Raw genomic sequence first — 13397 nt, 5'->3', positions numbered from 1 at the left:
AGAACTCTACACAGTATTCCAAGTGTGGCCTTACAATGTCTTGTACAACTTCAACAAGACGTCACAACTCCTGTATTCAATGTTCTGACCAATGAAACCAAGCATGCGGAATGTTTTCTTCACCACTCAGCTCCCTGAAAGTGGAGTCACATGTGGGCAATGAACATGTACCCCTAGATCTCTTTGTTCTATAACTCACCACAATGCCCTACCATTAACTGAGTAAGTCCTGCCCTGGTTCAATCTACCAAAATGCATCACCTCGCATTTATCTAAATTAAATTCCATCTGCCATTTGTCAGCCCACTGGCCCAATTGATCAAGATCCCATTGCAATCCGAGATAACCTTCTTCACTGTCCACTTGCCACCAATCTTGGTGTCATCTGCAAACTTACTAACCATGTCTCCTATATTCTCATCCAAATCATTAATATAAATGACAAATAACAGTGGACACAGTACCAATCCCTGAGGCACACCGCTGGTCACAGTTCTCCAGTTTGAAAACAACCCTCTACAACCACCTTCCGGTTTCTGTCATCAAGCCAGTTTTGTATCCATTTAGCTACTTCACCCTGGATCCGTGAGATTTTACCTCATGCAACAACCTACTATGCGGTACCTTGCCAAATGTCTTGCTAAAGTCCATGTACACAAAATCAACTGCACTGCCCTCATCTACCTTGTTCGTTACCCATTCAAAAAAAACTCAATCAAATTTGAGACACATGATTTTCTATGAATAGTAAAAAGCATTTGAAATAGAGAGGATTTTGAATATTTAACTTCCCATTCAGAGGTCAACCTCTTTGCTTTTTTCTATTTCTATGACCTATGCATTGCTGGCAAAGCCACCCTTTATTACCCATCCCCAACTTACCAGAAAGTTGACAGTGAAACTTCTTGAGTCTGGAGGGATGTCAGAAGTTACAGAGGGACATAGATAGGATGCAAGACTGGGCGGAGAAGTGGCAGATGGACTTCAACCCAGATAAATGCGTAGTGGTCCATTTTGGCAGGTCAAATGGGATGAAGGAGTACAATATAAAGGGAAAGACTCTTAGTACGGTAGAGGATCAGAAGGACCTTGGGGTCTGGGTCCATAGGACTCTAAAATCGGCCCCGCAGGTGGAGGATGTGGTTAAGGCGGCGTATGGTGTGCTGGCCTTTATCAATCAAGGGATTGAGTTTAGGAGTCCGGGGATAATGATGCGGCTATATAAGACCCTCGTCAGACCCCACTTGGAGTACTGTGTTCAGTTCTGGTCGCCTCATTACAGGAAGGATGTGGGAAAGATTGAAAGGGTGCAGAGGAGATTTACAAGGATGTTGCCTGGATTGAGTGGCATGCCTTATGAGGATAGGCTGAGGGAGCTCGGTCTTTTCTCCTTGGAGAGACGTAGGATGAGAGGAGACCTAATAGAGGTATATAAGATGTTGAGAGGCATAGATCGGGTGGACTCTCAGAGGCTTTTTCCCAGGATGGAAATGGCTGCTATGAGGGGACACAGGTTGAAGGTGCTGGGGGGTAGGTACAGGGGAGATGTTAGGGGGAAGTTTTTCACACAGAGGGTGGTGGGCGAGTGGAATCGGCTGCCGTCAGTGGTGGTGGAGGCAAACTCAATAGGGTCTTTTAAGAGACTCCTGGATGAGTACATGGGACTTAATAGGATGGAGGATTATCAGTAGGCCTAAAAGGTAGGGATATGTTCGGCACAACTTGTGGGGCCGAAGGGCCTGTTTTGTGCTGTAGTTTTCTATGTTCTATGAACCCTGCAGTTCAATGGCCCTTTCACATTGTTGTAGCTATTTGAAACAAGTAAATGACTAGCTAGGCAATTTCAGAGGACAGCAAAGAGTCACAGTATGGGACTGGAGTCATAAATGGGCCTGACCAGGCAAAAGCAGGAAGGTTTCTTCCCTAAAGGAGATCTCGTGAAACAGCTGGGACTTTTAAAAACAATATGATGGCTTTGTGGTTATTTCTACTGCCATCAGCTTTTAATTTCCAGATTTTAGCTGAATTCAAATTCTCCAAAAACTTGCATTTTCTAAATTCAGTCCCCGCCATTGAAATATGGGAACATTGTGAAAGTCACATCTATCATAAGAAATATGGCTTTAGCACGCCAGCATTTCCTTCTGAATGGCAATCGATACAGCTATGAATCAAGCTTTCAAAAGGACAACAGCACTCTAAATACATTTGTGAAACAGTGCCAGGAACCATATTAAAATGGAAACTCACTTCAGTTACAAGCTTTGGGAGACAGAAAAGACCATTGTGTTGTCTAATTTTTATTTAGAGGGCAACAGTAAATGAATTAACCAACTTGTTGCCCTGTCCTAGCTTTGTGTCAGACAGTTGTTAGGATGCATACCAATCTGATTTCAGAGCCCGAACTGAATTATCTTGTTTTTCAAATGTATGCTAACAAAAAAAACCTTGAAAAATGGCATCGTTGGCAGGCCAACATTTATTTTTCATCTCCAATTGTCCTTGAGGGATGGCAGTGAGTCACTTTTTTCAGTTACAGCTGAGTAGGTAGGTGGGTAGGTCATTTAAGGGCAGTTCAGAATCACCCACATTTCTGGTGGGTTTGGAGTCGCATTTAGGCCCAATCGGGTAAGGGCCAAAAGCTTTCTTTCCTTCAGGGACATAATGAATAAGTGCATATCTAAGTTCACATTAAGACCAATAGTAGAGCTCTTGCTGTCTACATCTTAATGGCCTCTCAAAGCTAAATCATCAATTAAGTTGCCAAAGTTTGCTTTTCCATTTGGTACATGAACATTTTTCACTTGGTTGCTACTGTTTCATTACCTCTTGGATGCTTGGGATTCTCAACGGCACGTGGTATTCAATATGACTTGGCACGAATTAGTTATGCTGCTAAAGTATTTTTCTAAAACTGTACAAACATATGAATCAGGAGAGTAGGCCATTTGACTCCTCCAGCTTGCTCTGCCATACAATATGATCATGGCTGATCTGACTATGGCTCCCAACTCTACATTCCCACCTACCCTTGATAACCTTAGATTCTTGACTAACAAGAGAGTCCCATCTACCTCTGCCTTAAAACAGTCAATCATTCTGCCTCCACTGGTCTCTGGAGAAGGAGAGTTCCAAAGACTAATGGCCCTCTGATAGAAAAAAAATCTCATCATCTTCTTAAATGGGATACTGCTTATTTTTAAAAACTATGTCCACCATAATAGGTCTGGCCACTCCCATGAGAAAACATCCTTTCATCATCCAACCTGTCAAGTCCCTCAGATGCTTGGGTTTCAATAAGATCACCTCTCATTCTTCTAAACTCAAATGGATACAGATCCAGCCTAGCCATCCTTTCTTCAAGATAACATCCCTACCACCAATCCCAATTATCTGTCGAATGCATCTTCTATGAACTGCTTTATATCTTTTTATAAATAAAGAGAACAAAACTGTATAGTGTATTCCAGATGTGGTCTCACCAAAGCCCTGCACAACTGTAGCAAAACATCCCTACTTTTATATTTCATTCCCCTCTCAATAAATGACAACATTGCATTCACCTTCCTAATCAATCGCTCTACCTGCATACAAATATTTTGAGATTCATGCACCAAGATACCCAGATCCCTCTGCACCTCAAAGTTCTGCAATCTCTCTCCATTCAAGGTATAGCACTGTAAAAGAATATTCAATCTTACCTTTTCACTGCCTGCCAAGTCAACCAGATAAAGTTTGCCACTTAACTTCTGCTCTGTTGCAGTGTTTTCTTGTTTGACATTAATTTGAAAGATACTGTGGCTACGTGAGCTGTGTTCATTCATATCTGAAACAGACAGAGGCTACTGATTAAAAATGTACATTTCGTCCAGCCTCAAATGCAAAAATTACAGGGTAGTCAAATTTCATTTCTTCACTTGGTCTCCAGAGCTGTTGCAAAACCAGTGAGTGAATAGTTATAGCCAAAGGTTGATTTTCTTTTGGCGTGGTGCCATCAGTTAAATTTATGAGCTTCAGATGATGCATGATATAGAGATCATTAGGAAATGGACTGGAAGGGAGATATAACTATTCGTCTCTAGGCATTGCAGATGCAATTTTGTAAAATAAACCACCTTTATTTACAAATTTGTAAAGTTTTCATATAGTCACAGATGCAGAGAGGGAGTGATTTAAAATACCTGCAAACTTTAATGGAAAATGGTTAAGTAATCTGTAACAGAGAAATTAGAAGTGTAGTACAGACAAACTATGTTGAGGTGGGGGAGAATATCAAGCTTAGTGAAAATTTAATAGTGTTTAATTAGTTGTCAAGGAACATTACAAAAATGCTTCCAGATGCATTGATCAGAGATCAAAGATCACCTCCTATAATTTTTTCAAAGCTTGAAATTAGCTATTGTACAAGTGGAAACCTGAAAATTACTGTCCATTTCATTAGTTTTATAAAGTTGCAGATTGAAATAAATATGATTTTTAATAAATCAATCACATCAACACTACAATGACGCACATAGTTTAAAAGAGTTGGTGCTTAATGCATTGTGGCTACACTTACTTGTAACTGCTACGTGTCGGTTGGATTTTCCTTCATCAATTGTATCCATGACCTCATCAGGACTGCAGACAAAGCGCTCAGTGCAGCCCTGTATCAGGAGAACAATTAAAAAAAGACAGGTCTTGTAAAAAAAATAGTATCAGCACATTATGGGAAATACATCTTTGGGATCTTTTACCCACCTTCACATAAGGAACTCTATTTTTATCTTCGTGGACTGAGAGATTGGTCTTAGACACTGCAAACAAGAAGGAACAATGTTTTATCTCATAATCCTGCAATTAAGGTTTACACACAAATATATCAACTACACATCCATTCGCATCCCTATTTCTTGCCCCAAGTTTCCTCTACATGGAACATACTTTGACTGTATTCAAATTCTTAAGGCAACTCATTGTTCAATTAGTTTCACCTGCTAATCTTTGATTTCAATTTCTGGACCAGACCCTTTCTTACCCCATTGAAGTTGGCTTTTCCCCAGTTAATTCTTATTCTGGACTGCTCCTTGTCCAATTCCATAGCCAACCTAAAATTTATGATGCAATTTTCATTGTTACCCAAATGTTTCTCTGACACTTGATCCACCTCATTCTCAAGAATTAAGTCCAGCAACACCTTACCTGTTGTACTGGAAATGTACTGCTATAGACAATTCTCCTGAACAACTCTAAGAATTCCTGCCTTTGTCCTTCCTGTTGTAAGACTTTGATAATTCTACTAACTTTTTGGATTTGTTGCTGGTTTGCAACATCAATTTTTTAACCACAGTTTAAATTAAATAGTTCAGTTTGAATTTCTATTAGAGGCACAATGTCAGTCAAGGCAGTTGAGATTCTTTATGGGATGCCAATGGTTTGTTTAAAACTACACAAACTAAGAACTTTTGTTTAAAATCAGTTTGAAAAATTAGTTAAAAAGCAGTTTGAATATCTTTAAATAAAACCTATGCATTGATTTAATTGATTAACTACATTTGTCTGGTGGAACATCTTCTGTTTTAACATTATGGTGTTCTTAACATTTGTTCTTAATGGTTTTAGTATCGGAGAGACTTGGGTTACATTTATTTGTTGTAACTGTTCTGTAACTAAAGGAAATGTTATTTGCTTGCAAAGAAATGTTAACTCTAGAGGCCAGGGGACAAGGGATAGACCTTTAACATTAGTCTACATGGCTCTAATTACAGAGATAGAGTGACATGAGATGAATCGCAGCCCAAGCCAATGGAAGAAGTGAATTTGGACTATCTCCAAATAGGAGATTGTGAGATTCTGCAATAATGAGAAATGGGGATAAAACTTGGAAAAAAGTGGATTCTTTGTTGGTGCAGTGTTACCATGGCTTCTGGACACAGTTCAACGTCACTTCAAAGATAGAGAAAAGAAAGACATCACTTTGATTGACAATGCTCAATGACTTCTAGGAACTTGAGATACAAGGAACTTGAGAGGCATGCTTGGTTTCATCGGTCAGAACATTGAATATAGGAGTTGAAATGTCTTGTTGAAGTTGTACAAGACGTTGGTAAGGCCACACTTGGAATTCTGTGTGCAATTCTGGTCACCCTATTATAGAAAGGATATTATTAAACTAGAAAGAGTGCAGAAAAAATTTACTAGGATGCTACCGGGACTTGATGGATTGAGTTATAAGGAGAGGCTGGATAGACTGGGACTTTTTTCTCTGGAGCGTAGGAGGCTGAGGGGTGATCTTATAGAGGTCTATAAAATAATGAGGGGCACAGATCAGCTAGATAGTCAATATCTTTTCCCAAAGGTAGGGGAGTCTAAAACTAGAGGGCATAGGTTTAAGGTGAGAGGGGAGAGATACAAAAGTGTCCAGAGGGGCAATTTTTTCACAGAGGGTGGTGAGCATCTGGAACAAGCTGCCAGAGGTAGTAGTAGAGGTGGGTACAATTTTGTCTTTTAAAAAGCATTTAGATAGTTACATGGGTATAGAGGGATGTGGGCCAAATGCGGGCAATTGGGATTAGTTTAAGGGTTTTTTTAAAAAGGGCAGCATGGACAAGTTGGGCCGAAGGGCCTGTTTCCATGCTGTAAACCTCTATGACTCTAAGGAAGTTCCATATTGTTTTCACTGTGGTTAGGTATGCCTGTATGTAAATTTTGCTTAAATTATATTTAATAAATACTAGTTGTTCATACCTTGTTAGGCCAAGCACAACTGAGGACTCTTGTATGTGAAATTAAGAATTAGGAGCTTAAAAATTTAACTTGAGGGGTTTTATACCATGAGCCCCTAAAATCTTTCACTATCCGAGATATATTTAGATAATTAGTCTCCCATCATAACAACTCTAATTTCCTTGTAAATTTGTTCATCTACATTTTTCATACTAGTTGGTGGCCTATAGAGTAGAAAAAGTAATTGTACCTTTTTCCTTCCCTTGGCCTCGAGCCGCATTGATTCTGTCCTCGACTACTCTGGGACATCTCTCTCCAGCACTGCAATTTTCTCTTTAGTTAATACTGCTACCTCCACTTTCCTATCATTCCTGAACACTGGATAGCCAGGAATATTTAATACTTAGTCCTGTTCTTCTTTGAGTCAAAGTCTCTGCTATTGCTACATCATCATATTTACACATGGCTATCTTCATCTGAAAGTAATCAATTTTATTTCCCACACTCCATGCATTCACATACATGCACTGTAATCCCAATTTAGACTTTACTACTTACCCTCTTATGCTCAGCCAACCCAACACGTTATTAGTCCCTACTCTAGTGCTATCAGTCTCTCCCATCTTGGCATTCCTCTCTAATCTTGTGGCTCCCACACCCCTGCAAAATTAGATTAAACCCTCCCCAATAGGAGTAGCATATTGTCCTTGTACTTGTCCCATCTCCCAAGAATTGATCCCGATATCCCAAGAATCTACAGCCCTCCCTCCTGCACCATCTTCTCCAGACATACTCCCAGTGCCACACACGAGTGAGTAATTTGGAAATTACTACTTTTGAAGATCCTGCTTCCCAATTTCCTATCTAGCTCCCTAAATTCCAACTGCAGGGCCATTTCCCTCTTTCTAGCTATGTCGTTGGCACGGAAATGGACCACAACTGCTAGCTGCACACATTCTCCCTCACCTTCAGTTCTTCAGCAGCACCTATGACTCTGGCACCAGGAGGCAACATACCATCCTGATTCATGCCTTTGGCTGCAAAACATCTGCCTATTCACCTAACTATCAAATTGTTATCGGTATTGCGCTTCCAGTCCTTCTTGTGCCGCCCTTTACAGCTGAGCAAGACGTGGGACAATGGGCTTCGCTCTGGCTGCATTCCCAAGTGCATCACTTTTATCAACATTCAGAATGGAACACTGATCAAAGAGCAAGATGCACTACCTGCCGTTTCTTCTTAACTGCCTGTTGGGCACCCATTCCCCCTCTCCTTGCACACTCAAGCTGTGAGGTTAGTATGTCTATACATATGCTTTCCACAAAGTTCTCAGCACCACAGATATGCTGTAGTGACAACAGCTGTTGCTCAAGCTCTGAAAACCAGAGCTCAAACATAGCAGCTGATCGCACTTTCTGCATATTATTTTCCAGGAAACAGGAGATCCCACATGGAACAGGATGTGCACTCCACGAGTCAGAGCTGCCCTGGCATTTCTCCATCTATTCGGTCATCTACCGCTTTTGTCCAGAGTAAGGATATCAAAATAAATTTACATGCTGAAATGCATGCTGACAAATCATATGGCTGCTGCAGAAATGCAACATTAAAAAAAAAGTCATTGATATCCTCCAGATTTTATAGTTTCATGAATGGCGCTTCTTGAACTGGTTAATACTTGGACATTGTTGATTTAGGATGGCCATATGAGGAACAGGAAATCAATGCTTCACATAAATGAGATATATGCTATGCTTGCAGTCTTACTGGAAAGTTAGAGAGACGGATGTTAAAATAGAACAGAACTGCGCTAAAAAGAATAAAACTCATTTTATATAACACCTGTCACAACCAGAAGACCACCCCCCCCCCACCCCAAAGTACTTTATAGCCATTGAAGTACTTTTGAAGTGTAGTTACTGTTCACTACAGGAAATGCAGCAGCAATTTGCACAAAGCAAGGTCTCACAAGCAGCAATAAAAGAGTTAAAACTTTATTTGTCACAAGTAAGCTTACATTAACATTGCAATGAAGTTACTGTGAAAATCCCCTAGTCGCCACACTCCAGCACCTGTTCAGGTACACTGAGGGAGAATTTAGCATGGCCAATGCACCTAACCAGCAGGGATGAGTTAATGAATCCCTTCCCACAGTCCCCACATTTCCATGCCATCTCTTTGTTGTTACCTCAATTATGTTCCGAAAGGACAGATTAGCTGAAATCTTGTCCACACAAGAACACATGTACAGTGTAATCTATAATTAGATAATCTATTCTTAGTGATGTTAATTGAGGGATTATGTATTAGGACAGTGGGGGTGGTACCATGGGATCTTTTACATCCACCCCAGGGGGGCAGATAGCACCTTGGTCTAATGTCTCAACTGAAAGATGGCAACTTCAGCAATGCAGTACTCCCACATTACTGCACTGGAATGTCAAACTTATTTTTTGTGTTAAATCCTAGAACCTTACTTGAACCCATACCTTTTGACCCAAAACGCAAGGAAGAGGGTTATAGGTAGGTCTAGAAGGTAGGGATGTGTTCGGCACAACTTGTGGGCCGAAGGGCCTGTTTGTGCTGTAGTTTTTCTATGTTCGATGTTTCTAAGACTGACAAAAAGTGGTGATACAGGCTAAATTGATCTGTTTTCAAAAGTTTTGATGGTTTGTGATAATGTTAAAGAATTACATTTGTAATTCTCTTAGTAACCCTTTAAACTACCACTTGATTTTCTTTTGCAGTGCGACAAATAGAAAATAAGCTATCAATCCAATAGGTGGCACTAGCCACAAGCAGCAACAGCAAGATATCCCATATTCAGTGGGTATTTAGCCTATATAGGAATGTCCTTGTTTACTGCCACATACAAGACTGCCTAAAGATATGGCAACAATGATAACCATTTACCTCAAGCAAATCACATGTCAGGAAGAAATCATTTTGCATTAAAGTACATGACTCAGATGCCAAATACAATTATGTTTTGAAACCAATATTCACACAATTGACTTGTAGTTTATATTCTAAGGGTGTTCCATCACCATAGCCACACCTCATTTTTGAGGAACAAAACAAGCATTTTCTATTACATGCAAACTAAAGAGTAATTCAAGACAATTTGTTGTTTACATTTGTGCATAATTCAGTGATGGTCAAAATATAGTAAACTCAAGCAGTTTGGATCAAAATAATTGAGAAGTGCCAAGATATGTTCCCGGCTCGGGTCACTGTCTGTGTGGAGTTTGCACATTCTCCTCGTGTCTGCGTGGGTTTCCTCCGGGTGCTCCGGTTTCCTCCCACAGTCCAAAGATGTGCGGGTTAGGTTGATTGGCCATGCTAAAAATTGTCCCTTAGTGTCCTGGGATGCGTAGGTTAGAGGGATTAGCGGGTAAAATATGTAGGGATATGGGGGTAGGGCCTGGGTGGGATTGTGCTCGGTGCAGACTCGATGGGCCGAATGGCCTCTTTCTGCACTGTAGGGTTTCTATGATTCTATGATATGTAGTCTGTAAATGTCTTCTTGTTTGTTACTTGTAAATAATTATTTAATCAATATCTTTTAAAATGATTAGCCCAATTTATCAGGCTACACCAATAGAAAATAATTTAAAAGCAAGAATTAATGATTCACTGATCCCTAATTATGGGTTCTAGTGCTACCTTACTTCATCTATCACAAATTAACCAAGCAAGTTTTTTAAATGGAAAAGTGGGTTAAAAATTTCCTGAGTAGAATTTAGTTTCCCCATTCATATTCCTTTACAAACCTGTTTAATGCACAAGATTTGTTTTGATGTTTGGTCAACAGTCCATCCAAGTAAAGCCAAAATAATGTGGAGGTGAATTAACATGCATAGACAAAATATTAAGATGCTGAAGAGTTGATGTTATGTCCACTCCTACCAATGTTAACTACACTAATTATTTATACAAAAATACTCCGATGAAGAGATAATATAATTTAGAAGTCTTAAAATATTTTTTATAATTATTCTAATTTATGATCAGTTTGTTATAAAATGGAGAACAGATAATTGCAGTATTGATGTAAGCCTACTCGTGACACTAATAAACAAACTTTAAAACTAAACTTTAGATAACAAGGCTTTCCCTTCTCCATTAAAATTTTTCAAACAGTTTATACAGCCTACAAATGAGGGACAATGAAATAAAAATTAGAGTTCAGTTAAAATCATGTGTAAAAGCAAAACTAAAATTGCACTATGAAATCTGATGGTAAGCCTTATAAACAGTATTATCTCTAGAATATAGCACTCTTGTGCAGGAAATTAAGTTTTGGGCATTCACAGGTGGGTGAGACTAGTCTTTCTGGAAAAAGTTACTAAACAGCGAGGTCATTAAATTATGAAACAAAAACAAAGCTGCTAGTTAGTGAAACAAACTGCCTGCACAGAAAGCAGGTTTTTAAATGACATTGTCAGCCAACATCCAGAATCTACTTTGTTTCAGAAAACAAACAGGAACAGAAGGCAAGATATATATTGGGTATCAACCACTATTTTTGTCACATAATGCAAACAACCTGCATACATGTACAATGTTATAAACTAGTCAATATTTAAAATCTAAGCATCAATACTAATAAAAATCAGTTGATGCTGAGCAGATTATTTTATGACAATGACCAAAGTGAGCCAGAATGGCATTCACTATCACGCCAGTGGAACGTTTCTCAGAATAACGCAAGTTAAACCAATATAACTGAGCAAGAGTGAAACACATTACATTGTGATTTCACTCAACAAACATGTGTAAAGTCCAACTTCATTTGCAAGGAACCAACTCAAAATAATGGAGATTGAGCTTACCCACACCAATCTGAGAGAGTGATATTATCTAGAATAAGTAGAGAACTCACTGAGCAGTGGGAGTAAACTCACTCTCCATTTGAAAACTATCAGCCTGTAATGGTAGCATGAGGAAAAGCAAAAAGGGAACGTGCAGAAAAGTAGAACAGGGAGAGATACTAGAACTTCATATTACTAATGCCAGTATCTACAACCATTATGAAAACTATACTTAAATTTGTTGAGAATGGAGATCAGGAATTTGATGGAACTCAAGTTGTTGCGCATGTGCAGACCTGGCATGGCCTTCATATGTGCAATTCTGCATTTTATTTTGAGTTCTTTGGGCCCAGCGCACCTGTGCTGGAAGTAAGCATGGTGCAAATAGCCCAGATCATGTGCCTGGGAGCAGCACACCATTGAGAACAAATGTTCAGGCTGGGAACAGGGCCCCAAGGGAGGGGACAGGAGCAGGAAAAGGTCCTAGTTCAGTTAAAAAGAGAGGAGCAGAAAAAATAGGAAATGTCTACTTCTTGCAGCTCTAAGTGAAAAAGGGAACTGAACGTTGTTGACTCCATACTGTGGGCAAAGGTACCCACTTTCGAGCAGTTGTGTTTTGCTCAGGACAGTCAAAGTGCTAAAGTTCTGCTTGCAAATTGGTGCTGGAGTATATACACTCAAGAATCCAGGGGGACAGAATCTCAAGAGACGAGAAGGAAACCCTGCGATGTGGGCCATCGATCATGCTGTCCGAGTTGGAGCAGCTTGTGGAGAAAACATGCAGGTTAGATCTTCAAAAGGTAAAGATTGGAATCCCTTGCGAGACATCGAATGTCAGTGAGATTGGTTGACTCAGTGTTACTAACATCTAGGTGGGCTGTTGAGAAATCCATGGACTGTTTTGGTCCCATATGGCATTTATTGTGCATGTGGTGTGTTTGACCAGTTTGCCTGTTAACTCAATGTACCTCATATTAACCCTGAATGTTAGAGTACAAGGTAGATATTGTAAATTATACCTTTTTGACCTTGTATAGTAATGTTCATTTTTTTTTTTGGTTAAGACCTGTGGAATCTTGTTGCTTTATTCTGTATCCTGAATCTCAGATGTTGTCTATTTTAAATAGCATGTTATTAGTCCCCAACCGAATATCAAAAACTTGGGGGCCTGGTCTAAGATCATAACATTTCAATTTTCATAAATTGTTTCTTTTAAACAGTAAAGCAACCATTTTGTATCGCAGCAATCTTCAGTTGTGTAAATAAATTTTAAAATAAAATACTTTTAAAATCTCCCAATGGCAGAAAAAGCAAATCTCAAAAATAAATTATGTTGGCGGCAGATGACCCAGTTCTGAGGAAAGTTGGAATGGTGTGGAGCGATGGTATAAAGCTTCAAATCAATGATTAAACATAGAAACATAGAAAACTACAGCAGAAAACAGGCCCTTCGGCCCCACAAGTTGTGCCGAACATATCCCTACATTTTAGGCCTACCTATAACCCTCCATCCTATTAAGTCCCATGTACTCATCCAGGAGTCTCTTAAAAGACCCTATTGAGTTTGCCTCCACCACCACTGACGGCAGCCGATTCCACTCGCCCACCACCCTGTGTGAAAAACTTCCCCCTAACATGTCCCCTGTACCTACCGCCCAGCACCTTCAACCTGTGCCCTCTCGTAGCAGACATTTCCACCCTGGGAAAAAGCCTCCGAGTGTCCACCCGATCTATGCCTCTCAACATCTTATATACCTCTATTAAGTCTCCTCTCATCCTACGTCTCTCCAAGGAGAAAAGACAGAGCTCCCTCAGCCTATCCTCATAAGGCATGCCACTCAATCCAGGCAACATCCTTGTAAATCACCTCTGCACCCT

The 13397-nt window shown here is 39.8% G+C and overlaps 1 protein-coding gene across 1 annotated transcript in view; it reads right to left on the bottom strand.

The window, feature by feature from the left end:
* LOC144506938 (kinesin-1 heavy chain) overlaps positions 1–13397 on the bottom strand; it is a 115334-nt gene that overhangs the window by 47157 nt on the left and 54780 nt on the right. Inside the window, exons 6-8 of the mRNA XM_078233343.1 lie at positions 4741–4796; positions 4559–4646; positions 3702–3826 (exon numbers count right to left, since the gene is read on the bottom strand). Of these exons, the coding sequence (XP_078089469.1) occupies positions 3702–3826; positions 4559–4646; positions 4741–4796 (269 nt within the window). The remainder of the gene's footprint in view (positions 1–3701; positions 3827–4558; positions 4647–4740; positions 4797–13397) is intronic.

This window comes from Mustelus asterias, chromosome 2, assembly GCF_964213995.1.
Source record: "Mustelus asterias chromosome 2, sMusAst1.hap1.1, whole genome shotgun sequence".
In the NCBI taxonomy this organism is placed as follows: domain Eukaryota; kingdom Metazoa; phylum Chordata; class Chondrichthyes; order Carcharhiniformes; family Triakidae; genus Mustelus; species Mustelus asterias.
The sequence above is the reverse complement of the archived record's forward strand: the minus strand, read 5'-3'. Positions and strand labels throughout refer to the sequence as shown.